Here is a 14,824-nt window from a genome sequence, read left to right on the forward strand (position 1 = left end):
AATTTCTGAAGAATTGTACTATAAGCTTGTTTTCGTATGATCTATAGTAGTGTGGGGTTTTTGAATGCAAGAACTAAGAGGATAATTATATGATAAGATTTAATGATTGAACTTTTGTATTAATATGCAGAACTACAATATCATTTAGACTCATATATATTCATCCATATATAACAATATGAAGCTGTTCAGATCTTTTATATATACAGCTGATATAATTCATATGTTGATTATTTTCTAGTGGTCCAAGTATTGTAGAGTGCAAATTAATTATAATATAATATTTATATAATCCAACTATAAAATATCTATAATATATAATATAATATACACTAGTAGTTCATATGTAATCACTTCTTCATATTATATAATATGGCCTCTTAATATGAGTTTAAATAGGTTTAATATCTTAAAATATTACTAATACCTGACAAATCGTCAACTTTTTTTCAAATTTTTCAATAATCTTCTTTTCAAATTTAGACAACAAGTATAAACATTTTAGCGCTAGTTTTTATACATCTAGGCCATGCTCCAAAAGCGTCAATTGGAAGGTTATTGAGCTTTCCATAGCTGTGTTCTCTAAACTTGAATCTTATGGAATTTGTTAACTGCTACACATGGGATCATATGTATAAATGTCAGCGTATTTTGTTGGTCTCGCTTCTGAGTCATTATTGAAATAATTTTGACTAAGAACATTTTAAGAAGGGTGATTATAATAACTGATTTCAATGGTTGAAACATCTGTCTACAATACCATTATAGCTATACATAATACATTCCCAATTAATGGACATTCATGGATATACTTGTGAATTTGTGATTGATGAGATCTAATTCAAACAAGTTTCATTCATGTTTTTATTTTTGATTTTGATATATACATTTATGTAGCCAGTTTGAATCGATAGTAATGAAATATTAACATATGTTATTCAAATAGATCTTCTTTTCAATGATTTTGATCGTTATTGAAACATCATTATACTTTCATTCCTCAACTATGAGAGATCTTAGTTAATAGCATTTGATCGGCTTAACAAATATACTCATATCTCTACACCTATTTCACATAAAAACTTAGAAGAAGGTTCTCTATAACCTCTGGGGTTAGAGGCGTAATATCTTTTAATAACACCTCCCAATTAGCTTAAGATATAGAAACTCCACTTCTTTAAATACTATATAATTGATCATGATAGTGTATACCGTAAGATCTGACTAATCCGATTCATGTTTTTCACTTTCCATAATTTATTTCGAGAATTGAAATAATATTGTAGACCCCTGAAATTTATGCTTTGAGTACATGGTTTTACATCAAGAGTATTATAATAAGTTTTGCACTAAAGTTCTTTCTATATATGTTATTTTTGTTAATTATTTCATAATGTTCTATTGATTGGATACATGAATAACACAAAGTTTTGATCCAACTTATAATTTGAAACTTTCTGTTTGTTGTGGGCATATTTGATATGGGTAATTCAATCTAGTCAATTTTAAACGTGCTAAATGGTGTGAAATGGTAATTATATGATGAAATTTAATGATTGAACTTTTAATAAATAAAGCTACAATATCATTTAAAGTCATATTTTTATCCAATGTTCAGACAATATGAAGTTCAGTTTCAATGTATTGTGTATTAACTAGTACTATACTGATTAATTCATGTTGATTATTTTCTTATTTTGAGTGTAGAACATATATATAAGCTATAAATTTGCAATATAATCGGAGCTAGTTCATGTTTATATATTCGAGCACAAGTTGTATTAATATCTGACGCGTATAATTGATATCTAGTATTGATATTACTAACATCTGACTAATTTTTTTTTTTCAACGCGTTAATAAATTTCAATTTTCAATAAATTTCATTCAACATCGACATCTAATTTTTTTTGACGTCTTTAGTAAGATTTCTTGCCAATTCCATGAGCATTGCTTAAGTGATTGAATAGCCGATTTGTGACTCCTGAAGTTTGGATGAATTAAACTCTAAACATATACTGCAGTTGCTCAATTTTTTAATTTGTTGGTTATTTTAAATAATGTGTCAACTTTGCAAAGTGATATCTTATATACAATACGGATGATTATATAACTATATTTAATGGTTGAAAATTACCCTACAATACCATTATAGTTTTATAATACACTCTCAGATATACAACTTCATGGATATAGCTGGAAATTGATGAGATTCACATTCCAAACTAGCTTTAATTCATGTTGATTATTATTTTTGATATTATATTAGTATTGGTGTAGACTTCATATACAATAATTGTTTGATTAGCTGCTAGATCTTATCAACAGTACGGTTCAATATCGCTTATAAATTTGAACTGTTAAAGCGTCTTAGCTTTAAAATTATACCTTAAATTCTTAGACTCTGATATTAAGTAATTTATAAAAAGCTGTACTGATGTTATATTGTATAAAAATAAGAAACTTTTAACCTTATTCAGATCATTGAATATCATTTTTAACTTATAATAGCTTCCATATAATTACAATTGTGTAATACCTGGTTCCTTATATACTGAAGTGACGTTGATTATATTTAATTATACCATAATGTCTGACTAATCGAAGTTTTGTTTTTCATATTTCACGTCTTAAATTTTTTATCTTGCAAATTTCAAACTCTTTCAACTATATGATTTCTGGTTTATGATTATATGTTTGACTATACACTTTCGTTAGAAATGTTGCTCTGAAGTAGAATTTTTTTTTGTTCTCTTCAATAGCCTGAAACTCTTTACATTTGTTCAATATTTTATTTTCGAATGGCATCCATCCATAACTAAAGTGTTCCAGTGCTTTTTACCAGATTTAATAGAGTATTGTGGTTCAACTCTAGTTGAAAATTGATATAAATTATATGATGGAATTTAATGATTGAACCTTTTATAACAAAGCTACAATATCATTTAAAGTCGTGTACATTTATCCATTTAGACAATATGAAGTTCAGTTTTGATTGATTGTACAAATTTTAGTTCTAGACTGATATAAAATTCATGTTGAATATTCTTTTCTTGATTGTTCATGTAGAGTATTATGATCACTAGAATATATTACTCGATATAACTACATCATCTAGATTTGAGTTGAAAGCTAGATCTAAATATTAACTTCATTATAGACTTGCATTACCAATTAATGACTAATCACACGATCCCAGTTGATCTCAACGTTTTTTTGACAAAATTTTTAATTAATTAACAACAACGTCTAAAACAATATTCTAAATTCTAATTTTGAAAATTAATAACGTTTCATTAATGTTTTATATTGCTCTCCTTTTAAAGAATTGTGTGATTGGCCTTTGAGTCTACTTTTCCCAAAGTGAGCTATCCTAAACGTTGCACGTCCATCTCATGGATTTTGTACTGCTGCTCAGGGAGCGAAATTTTGGTTACTCTGCTTCAAATTTTTTTTTTAATGAGCTAAGTTTCAAAATAGGATACATATGGATGATTATATAACTTATATTTAATGGTTGAAACATTGTCTACAATACCATTATAGTTATATAATACATCACACAAGGACTTCGTGGATACGTTAGTTGAGATTGCAAAATATCTACTTCAAACTTATAGTATAGTTTATATTCATGATTATATTTACTTTTTAATTTTGAAATACATTTATGACGTAGCCAGTTTGAACCAACAGTGATGAAATAGTAGCATATATATTATTAGAATGAATCTGCTCATTAATTTCAACGATATATATTATCTTGAATATTTTTATTTGGAAGATCTTTGTTTTTTCAACTATATATGGCCTGGTAGCTACGTGAATTAGTAATATTTGATCGATCTAATTACAAATATCCCCGTACGTATCTCTAAAATTATATCTCATATACAAACTATTAACAGAAAGCTCTTGAGTCTCTAGCATGTTCCTTAGACAACGAGACAATAATCCACTTCTTTAGCTTTTGATCGAATAGTGTATCCCATGTAATATCTGACTAATCGATTATTTTGATTTTGATTGTAATACATAAAAAAAAAAATGATTTTTTCACAACAAACTTCCACAACAAGTGCTCAACAAAGGACCAAACTTCTCATGATTGTGCTTGAGCATCCCATACAGCTATAAATACAAACAGAATTGTAGCAACTTGACTGTGTCTTTTTGAATTATGCATATGTGGTTGGTCAATTGTTAGCAAGATAATAATCCATGTCGTTTGTGCTTTGCCTCTGATAATAGTGATCTATATGCATATAACGTTCATACTAAAGAGGATAATTATATGATTAGATACAATGATTGAACCTTTTATAACTAGGCTACAATATCATTTAGATTCCTATATTTATATCCATTTAGACAATATGAAGTTCAGTTTTGATTGATTGTACAAATTATATTCTGATCTAGTATACAGCTTATAAATTCATATTGTTGACTATTTTCTTGATTACATGTAGAATACTATGATCATTAACAAAATACATCTAGTAATTAATACATTATTCGATATAACAATGATCTTTGAGTTAAAATAGATCTAATATTAACTAATTCATTATTATATACTACACTGCAGGACGTATTACCAAATACTTACTAATCAGATCCCAGTTGATCTCAACGTTTTTCAAATCTAATTGACGTAAATTTTTAAACAACAACAACTAAAATATTTAATCTTGTAATTATTATAAATTAGCTGTGAAATTTTTGATTTTTTTGCTGATCTTTGCAAAAATTATATGTTTGACTACTTTTGTTTCGACTTTTCTTAAAGTTACCTTTCAAGTATCCTGAACTTTGCATCATACTCTCATAGGATGTTTTCTGGGACTGAGAAGAAAGAGCAAAGCTTTGATTGATTTCTCTGTTTTAAAATGAAATATTTCTAAATCATACACATGGATGATTATAATAACTTACTAGGTGGTTGAACATTTGTCTACAATACCACTATAGTTATATATAATTTACATCCTACACAAGAACATCATGGGTATCATAGTTGAGATTGAAAAGATCTACTTCTATACGTCTAGTTTCAATTCATGTTGATTATTTTGATTTGATATGTAGAACTCCCTTTCCATTATGAAAAGACCGAGTCTTCACTCTTATAATTCTTTGTCCCTATGCAATATCTATTACTGATGATTAAATCCTTATTTATGTATATGATTGACAAATATTTGATATATTCTAGCTTTATTGGTATACTGATTACATAATCAAATTTGTTAATACCTGAAAAATCATATACCATGTAATCTTTTATACTCAATTACTTTCAACATCAGCCAAGGACAACCACCACCACAACCAACCAACCACATCTCATCACAATGGTTCAACAACTAAGTCTTTTCTCATCAATTTCCAAATCCCAATATGAACTCACAAAAACTTCAATTGAAACATTAACAGGTTTTAAATCTTTAACATATCAAAACATAAATTTAATATCATCACCTAAAATAATAACAAAATATGAACCAAATAGTAAAAACGCCCAGTATGAACAATACAAGATAAATTTAAAAGCTCCATTTAAACCAGAATTACATAGAAATGATTACAAAGATTGGATATTATCAATAATGGATATTCCAAGTGCAGGTAAACGAAAAATTAATACTCAATCTATATTAGAATCAAATATTCAAATTTTGGATAAAGAAAGTAATATTGATAAATATCTTGATGATTTAGGTTATAAAGTTGATACTGAATATGTTATCAAGGGGGAAAGGTTTTTTTATGTAAATAATATTACAATTGAAATTTTTCAAATCCTAGTCAAAACAGAAACAACACAAGAGACTGAAGTTAAAGAAAAGGGGGATTGGGAACCAATTGATCCAAATTTTTATATCATAAAGGCATTTATAAATGTGGAAAAGGCAACTGATATTGAAAATTTACAAAAATCAAGTAATCATTTATTAAATTTAAAGAATGAATTAACAGGATTAGTTGAATTAGATATAAGTGATAGAAATTCAATGGATTCAAGGATTGGATTGAGAAAGTGAATACTATACTACAATAAATTCATGTTACTTTTATGGATTATTAATATACAGAGTTTAAATGAAAGCCTAGAAGGTTTACTTCTTTTCATTTAATTTATTTAATTTTGATTTATTTTTTTCAATTTTTCTTCTTTTTTGACGTAATTCTTCTTGTCTTTGATCTTTTAAATCATTTGAATATTTCATTTTTTTATATAATTTACGTTGTTTATTAGTCATCATAATTAATTTTAATTCTTTTTCTTCATCTTCTTTTGATTTTGGAGTTTGAGTTTTTCTCTTTTTAACAGAAGCTGGATCTTCTTTAACATCACTATATTTAATACCTTTAGCTTCTAATTCTAATTCTTTTTGAGCTTTTAATTCTTCAGCAGCATCTTCATCTTCTTCATCATCAACTTCAATGTCTTCATTGACTTCATCAGCTTCTTCATCATCATCAACTTCAACATCTTCATCTTCTTCTTCACTTTCATCTTCTTCTTCACCTTCAACCAAAGTTTCTTCTGGATTATAATTACCAGAATCACCCCATGGTGAAAGATGTGGAGGTAAAGTTTCACCAGGTAAATAAGAATTTATTGGTAATAATTTTGATTTATTTATAGAATCAAATACCCATTGAGGTTGAACATAAGTTCTACCTTGAACTTTCCCATTGATTTTAGGTCTATCAACAATTTGATGAGTAATTTTATCTAATGGTAATCCACTAACATCTTCATTTTTAAGTTTCAATTCATCGAGTGATAATTCACTTATGATGGACCCACCACATGATAATATAATAAATTCCAAGATATCTAATGGAACTTCACGACTTATGAAAAATACAAAACCTTGGAATAATTGTGATGTTTCATTATCAAATTTTGATGGTTGAATTAATAAATCACCTGAATTTTTATTCTTATCTTGAAATTCATCTAGATCAATTTGTTCAACATCTGAATTATCTTCTTCATCTTCAACTTCTTTATCATCTTTTTTAGAATCAGCTTTTAATGCAGCTTTTAAAAATTCTTTTGAAATTTGTTGACCTTCTTGATCTTTACCAGATTCATCAACTTTAGGTAAGATTGAATTTTCTAAATTATTAGATTCCAAAATATAAGCAGAAAGACCACCAATACCTTTTAATTTTGCATCATCTAATTTTGGTGGATAAATCAATCCAACATCAGTATATAATTTAAACAAAACAAAATGTAATAAAGTTGAATAAAATTCCAAAAATGTCAACATGATTCTAAAATCAATATCACTTGGAATATTTTGTGGGAATTTGAAAGGGACTAACCATCTGATTTCAACACCTTTAACTTTAGCTTCATAATAAACCCCCTTAATAGAAACAAATACTTTAGTTAATGCACGTTCTCTTGAAACATAAGCTAACCATTGATTACAAATATTATTTGCATCTTTTGTCACTCTAGAGGAAATTTTATCAGTTGCAGGCATGATAGAAAATAAGAATAACATATTTAAAGCATCATCAATATCTCTTAAGGCATCTGGGAAAGTTGGATAACGTTCTTTAATAACATGATCTAATTTATATTTTGGTCTATTTGATTCTAATTTTTTAGCATCACCAACTTCACCTCTACCTAAAGCTTTATTTAATTTCTTGGAAAAGGTTTTATGTTCTCTAAATTTTGCTAAAACAGGTTCATGTAATAAATATTGAATATCCTTAGAATAATAAAAAGTAACTGGAGCTGTTGAACCTTTATTTGCCTTCTTCTTATTTCTTGGTTCTCTTGGGAATATACCTTTAAAAATACATAAACGACGGAAATCTGCTAATGAAACTTGTAGTTTCTTGACTGCTTGAGTTCTGGTGATGAAGTTTTTGGCATTACCTCTGACGTTTCTCTTCTTGACTCTCATTATGACCACCTTGTTCTATGTCTTTTAAATCAGTAGTTTATTAAGTATTTAATGAGATGAGCTTCTAAAAATTTTTTTAAGTAAATGAAAAATTAAAAAAAAAAAAAAAAAATCAAAATTTGGTTCGCGCAGAATTTTCAAATTTAAGATCTTATAAAAATGAATGGAAATCCTTGAAATTTTGAGCTTTTGAACAACTTTGACAACGAAAAGAAGAAGTTGGTGATGTTTAGACTGGGATATAAGTCAGTAATTAGAAATATACAAGGGATACGGTATCTCAGTACCAAACCAACCATAGGTCAACCATTCAAATCCCAACAAGAATTAAGCAATTATCTATCAAATCCACAATCAAATTGGTCAATACAAGAATTATTATCCAATGCAGGTCCAGAAATCATTTCTAAAAGAGCAGATGGGATAACAAGGAAAACAGTTGACAAGATGTTGAAATTATCAGGATTACAAGCTAACCCTGAAGAATATGATGAATTAATCCAAATTTTAAAATCTCAAGTTATGTTTATTGATCATTTACATGCTGTTCCTGAATTGGAAGTTAAAGCAGGACAAGTTGGTAAACCCTTGGGGTTGAATGAAATATATGAACAGATTGAACAGCTTGAGGGGTCAGAGGATAAAGGAGAATTAGAAAATTGGGATCCTTTATCATTAACTAATGATTCATTAAATGGGCAATATATAATAAAAGAAGGATTAATCAAAAATAAATAATCATTTAATAAAACTCTATATACATGTTATAAAACTCTATACATATCTATGAATGTTTCTAGAATCTAAACCCCCTCATTCTTTTTTCTCTTTCTTTTTTAATCTTTTCATTTATAAACCAACCATAAATAACACCCACAATAGTCCCACCAAGATGTGCAGCATAATCAAATGAGCCCCATCTCATAACACAACCAGCTGCATTCCAAATCGTAGCACCCAAAAGGGCCATTGAAGCACCACCAGGGATTGGGAAAACAAATAATAAAATTTTAGCATTTGGTAATAAGTAAGCAAATGTTCCAAATACTGCAAATAATGCACCTGATGCACCAAGACTTGGTGCTACTATTGGGATTCTAAATAAAATTGGATATAAGATTGATGCCATTGAACTTAATAAAGCACCATTCAGGTATAAAATCATAAAATTTGAAGAACCAATCATTGAGATTAATGAAGTACCAAATGAATATAGGGCAAGCATATTCATTGCTAAATGCCATCCTTCTTGATGTGAAAATGCAGAACCTATTAATGACCATTTACTATATATGATATCTTTTTCCAAGAGGGCATAACGGGATAAAATTCTATAATTTCTTGGGATTTGCCACAAGCCGAATACCAAAAGGTTTAGACCTATTAAACCATAGATTAGGTGTTGTGGATGACGTTGAAAATGGGATAATGGAGTGTATTGGACTAAGTAAGGGATTGTTAAAGTGGAAACTGTTAGGAATATGATTGTGAATATACTTGTTGTTTTCAAAGTTTCGAAATTTTTCTTGAAATTATAATTTGATATTTTGATGAATTTTAATGAACCAGTGGTGGAAAACTGTTTGATTTGAATGGTATTACTAATTGGTTTGATTGGTTTTATTGATTTGAATAAATTTGGTAATATTGAAGATTTTAATAATGATGATTTGAAATTTGGTTTATTTAACCCATTATTAATTGTCCCAAGAAATAAATTTGATAATTTTAAAGGTTTTGAACCTAATGGTAATCTATTCCCCAAGAAGAAATGTTTCCCATAAGAACTAACAAACTTTGACATATTGATTCCTTAGTGAAAGTAGTTATAATCTAATTGGAAACATCATCATAAATTGGTTTATTATCGGTATAAAAGATTGAATTTTAAAATGGTCATTTGGGAAATACGAGGGTGAATATCATGTGATCAACATAGTCGGAATTCGCAGCAATGCAAAATTTTCGTATATTATAAATTAAAAAAAAATAATTTTAATTCAAACTTCTTAATGATTTATATATAATTTAATTATTGAAGTACAGATTTAAATTTTTTGTCAGTTCGGTATTATTGAAATTGTACATTTTTAGCTATCCGATTCACTCACCTTTGCAAGTTCAGCTGTTAATTTTGAATATTATATATTTCATTTGATAGGTAAGTATAATTTGAAGTGCAGCTGTCAACAGTATTGCAAAATTTTAGAATGATTCAATCAATATAGCCATGCTCTTTGATTCAGGATTCAGGAGATAAATGATTCAGGAGTTAATTGAATGACTATACTTATAGTTAATCTATATCATTATACCATGGAACAGTACATTCATTGGTCTTTTAAGATAGATGATTACTTGAACTATATTGGTATGATTTAATACATATTTTGAGACTATACACTACTATTTAATTGTAGTTTAATGGATAGATATATTCATTTATAAAGCATTATTTAGTTTATTGGTGGATTTTGATATACGAGGGTCTATAATCATGTGACCATAAGAGTCGGATCTCACATAACTAGTATAAGCAATCTCACAAGTAAAAATGTTCACTTTTTATTTAATTATTTGAAATTGGAGAAGTTTGTAAAGTTTAAATTAGCTGTGGATGTTATTTTGTTGAGTTTATGATTTATTTATAGTGAATTGCTCTCGTAATTTCATAATTGAGACTAGTAATACTGGAGAGCATTCCGTTATGTTGATCAATCTTGTTTACCGTTGATCGTTTCATATATAAACTAGTAGCTAGTAGTTGTTGTGGGTTAGTTCATGACCAATAAAACCATACCCAATAAGGAATAAAGCTTCTATTTATGTAATTATACTTTTGAGAAAGTGATTTGAATTTACGATGCAACCAAATGGAATTATTTTATCACGTTGTACATGGATATTGGTAGTACTTAGTTATGGAATGGGATGATCATGGATTATCAGGGGTACAATTGAACCCTTGATAAGCACATTGTCTAGTAGTCTTCAGATAGTATGAGAATAATAGGTATGAGTTGATTATAATTGATTAACAACATCTTATTATTGTAGTTACTAGCTTTATATAAATATAGGGGATTCAAGGGAATCATCGGATAATGGATAATTAATGACCCATAATCATAAGTAATTGTACATAAATCCATTCACTTAACCGGTCCGTAAAGGAAAGATTCTGTATAGTTTATAATCTATTTAATTAACATTCTTTGCATTGAAGACTATGGTATTCTTCGTTAGTCTATGGTTATTATATATTCTCATGATGATCAGGAGATGCGATTATGTGAGAAGTAGAAGTAATCTAGGATCTACAGAACCCTGAATTTTGAGAATTATACAAGAATATAACAATATACACTAATTAAACTATAACTAAATCATCTACTTTATTCTCAGTACAATATTTTATTGGAGAAAAGATGAATAACTTGTTTTCAATTGCTTATATGGTTTATGTCATCAGAGACTAGTAGAAGTAATAGCGAATTGCCAACCAATTGCCAGCCAAATAAGATAATTAAACCATGAAAAATCCCTGAATAAATATTCAAGCATAATACTACTACTAGATACTCATTTCCTATCAACATCCTTAAATAACCACTTTATAATCCCAAAACATTCAAAACAATTACAAAACTACCAAAGACTAGTCCCCATCATAGTCCCCATAGTCCCACCTTTTTTGATGTTCCTGAGACTGAGAACTTTTTAAGAAAATTGTTTTTCAAAAAAATCCGGAAATTTAATAAAAAGGACTTCTTTTTTTGCTAAAAGCATTAAAATTTGAAATCATTTAAACAATCAAGTTCATATAATTGATTATATTTCAATTTCATTTAATTGTTACTTTATAAGTGAATGGTATCATTGTTAGAACCCAGGGTTATAATATTTCCAAAAAGAGATTAGAATTTCAAAGTTATTTTGTATCGCATGTTAATATAGTATTGAATATTCTATATCAGTTATTTCATTATTTTATCATTTCTCATTTGTGTTTGTTTTGAATGAGAAATTGTTTATTCTTTATTTAATTCTCATTAGTTGCTTGCTGTGGTGTGTGCTGCTTTAGTGTTTTAGCTATTGTGTTGTATTATTCTAAGGTTTATTTATTTGTGTTAATATGACAACTTCAAGAAATACATCACCAAATCAAGGTGTATCAAATGGTGTCAATGGTCACAGTTCAACACCAATAACTGATCAACCTCAAGTCCCCCTTCCAGAAGAATTACGTTCTCAATTACCAACAAATTCAAGAACATCCTCATCAAATGGTTCTCATCATAAAAGAAATTTCCTTAAAAAAGTTTTCCATCATGAAAAAAAAGATAAAGAACAACCAAAACAAGGTAAAAGATCTTCAACTATACATAGAAGTGAAACCCATAGTCAAGAACATCGTGAAATTCCTCAAATTTCTCAACCTAAAAGATCAAATACAGCTCAACATTTAACTGATGGTTCAGTTCAGGGGAAAATTCCAACAAATAATAAAAATCCATTCTTAATATCCAAAAATAATGCATCAAGTGCTTCTATTGCCTTGTATAAAGATGATGCAAATCATGGAAATGCAGGTATTGACGTTGCAGGATCAAGAGATAAACCACCTCAACTCCCAACAACAAGTTCATCAAAAAATGGGATTTATATCCCTGCAAACCCTGAAGGAATGTCTGTTTCAAGAGCTGCTTCTTTTAATAATCGTGCTGCTTTAGGTAGTAAAGCAGGATATGGGAATCCTTATGGACAAGGAAGTAATGCTAGTACGAATCATATTTCTGGGGCAAGTACAACTGGTGGATCAATGGTTAATTCTGATGATGAACATGTTTTATTACCTATCCCTGTACAAGATCCAAATAATTATTTACCTGATGAATATAAACAACCTACAATTTCTGTTCATGATGATTATATTATCCCGGAAAAAAATACTAAGAGATTAGGTGATGGTGGTTCTTCAGTTGTTTTTATTATTACTTCGAAAAAAAATGGTAAACAATATGCTTATAAAAATTTCACAATGGTTAATCATGAAACTCCTGAAGAATTTTACAAGAGAGCTGCAAAAGAATATATCATTGCTAGAAGACTAAGTGAAAATAAACATGTTGTTGGTTGTTATCAATTGATGAAGTCTTCATCAACAACAAATATCCAACGCGGTTGGGGGTTTGTCCTTGAATTTTGTAAAGGCGGTGATTTATTTTCATTAATTTCCAGAACAGGATGGAAACAATATCCAATTGCAGAAAAATATTGTATTTTTAAACAAATCACCCGTGGATTAAAATTTATTCATTCCCAGGGGATAGTTCATCGTGATTTAAAACCTGAAAATTGTTTAGTTATGGAGGATGGTTGTATTAAATTAACTGATTTTGGTGTTGCAGAATATGGTTTACAAGATCCAAATGATTTAAATTCTCCAATTAAATTATTAACAACATATGTTGGTTCTCCACCTTATGTATCACCAGAAGTTATGGAATTGAAAGGTACACCAACAAGTGCTCCGAAGGCTGTACAATATGATGGGTTTAAATTGGATATTTGGGCTTTAGGTGTCTTATTATACTGTATGGTTCATCAAGGCAATCCTTTTGTGACTTCAAATTCTTCAGATGGTGCATATAGAGATTTTGTTTCCTCATATATTACATATTGTCAATCAAATCCACAATTTAAAACTGGTGGTGATAAAACTCATGGTCCTGGTCCTGAATTTAGATATGCTAAAGATTATTTATGTACTGGTGGGGCAAGAGTTGGTTGGAGATTATTAGATCCAAGTCCAAAAACAAGAATTTCATTAGATGCAGTTATGGAAGATCCTTGGTTTAAATCAATCGAAACTTGTATTCAAGAAGATGAAGATGATTCATCATTTGAACCTAAATTTATAATTCCAGATTCAAGAATTTCATCATTTGAATCAGGTAGTACATCACAATCAAAATCAATGTTGGATTTTTCACCACCTGAAAAAAAATCATCATTTAATCAATCTGCAACTTCATCAGGGAAATCAAGTCCTTTAGTTAAACCAAAATCTATGTTGGATTTTAATGATGTTGCACCACAATCTGAACAATTACCCCCATTAGAAGAAGTTGATCATGAAGAAACTCATTCATCACAATTAGAATTAAACATTGAACCTAAAAAAACAATCACTAATGATAAAACCGTCCCAGAAGATTCAGAAGTTTTTTATGAAGCTAGTGAAGAAAATTCCCCAAAATTATCACCAAAAAATGAACCAATCCCACAAATTCCTAATAATTCATCATATAATATTACATCAATACCCAATGGTTCTCAAAGTTCAATACCAAGAGCTGGTTCTTTTTCAAGTTTAGTTTCTAAAAATTCAAATACTAGTATTCATGGTAAAAAAAAGAGACATCATCATTTAGATATTACTAATGTTCAAAATCATGGTCATGGATCTTCTGTTAAATTAGGTATGAGATGATGGATGATGAATGATTATTACTATACAATATATTTATAATTCTTTGGTTTGGCTTTTTGGTTATTTAGTTCTTATGCATTGTCCTTGAGTGTCTTTTGTCTTTTGTCTGTGTTTTTTGTTGATATTTGGGTTTATTTTCATGATAAAAATCTCTTTTTTTTATACCTTTTTTTGGTTTTGGATTTAATAATTGTAACTTTATGGATTAATAAATATAAAAATTAATTATATAAACTTGGTTTCATTTGTAAAGTAAAAGTAATTTACTTAAAGTATTAAAATTTGTTAAGTATATGGTAAAATCTTCGCGAAAATGACCCGGTGTTGATAATTTGTATGAGAAAATCTGGTTCTTATTTTACGTATTATGGGTTTAAAATCAGAT

General features: G+C 28.5%; 5 protein-coding genes across 5 annotated transcripts; 3 read left to right on the forward strand and 2 right to left on the reverse strand.

Annotated features, from left to right (window-relative positions):
- Positions 1–5,357: 5,357 nt before the first annotated feature.
- Positions 5,358–6,047, forward strand: SRB5 (Srb5p; the record flags this gene model as incomplete). Its single annotated transcript, XM_011276632.1, has 1 exon — positions 5,358–6,047. The coding sequence occupies one exon, from the start codon at positions 5,358–5,360 to the stop codon at positions 6,045–6,047; it is 690 nt and encodes a 229-aa protein (XP_011274934.1).
- A 75-nt stretch (positions 6,048–6,122) lies between these two features.
- Positions 6,123–7,943, reverse strand: NOP7 (mRNA-binding ribosome synthesis protein NOP7; the record flags this gene model as incomplete). The annotated part of the gene is made up of 1 exon (XM_011276633.1): positions 6,123–7,943. The coding sequence occupies one exon, from the start codon at positions 7,941–7,943 to the stop codon at positions 6,123–6,125; it is 1,821 nt and encodes a 606-aa protein (XP_011274935.1).
- Positions 7,944–8,168: 225 nt separating this feature from the next.
- Positions 8,169–8,681, forward strand: GTF1 (glutamyl-tRNA(Gln) amidotransferase subunit F; the record flags this gene model as incomplete). The annotated part of the gene is made up of 1 exon (XM_011276634.1): positions 8,169–8,681. The coding sequence occupies one exon, from the start codon at positions 8,169–8,171 to the stop codon at positions 8,679–8,681; it is 513 nt and encodes a 170-aa protein (XP_011274936.1).
- Positions 8,682–8,739: 58 nt separating this feature from the next.
- On the reverse strand, positions 8,740–9,747 carry PCP1 (rhomboid protease PCP1; the record flags this gene model as incomplete). The annotated part of the gene is made up of 1 exon (XM_011276635.1): positions 8,740–9,747. One exon carries the CDS (start codon positions 9,745–9,747, stop codon positions 8,740–8,742), a length of 1,008 nt encoding a protein of 335 aa, XP_011274937.1.
- Positions 9,748–12,078: 2,331 nt separating this feature from the next.
- Positions 12,079–14,439, forward strand: BN7_2722 (RAC serine/threonine-protein kinase; the record flags this gene model as incomplete). The annotated part of the gene is made up of 1 exon (XM_011276636.1): positions 12,079–14,439. The coding sequence occupies one exon, from the start codon at positions 12,079–12,081 to the stop codon at positions 14,437–14,439; it is 2,361 nt and encodes a 786-aa protein (XP_011274938.1).
- Positions 14,440–14,824: the final 385 nt, after the last annotated feature.

Source organism: Wickerhamomyces ciferrii, contig 00070, assembly GCF_000313485.1.
Source record: "Wickerhamomyces ciferrii WGS project CAIF00000000 data, strain NRRL Y-1031 F-60-10, contig 00070, whole genome shotgun sequence".
Taxonomy (NCBI): domain Eukaryota; kingdom Fungi; phylum Ascomycota; class Saccharomycetes; order Phaffomycetales; family Wickerhamomycetaceae; genus Hansenula; species Hansenula ciferrii.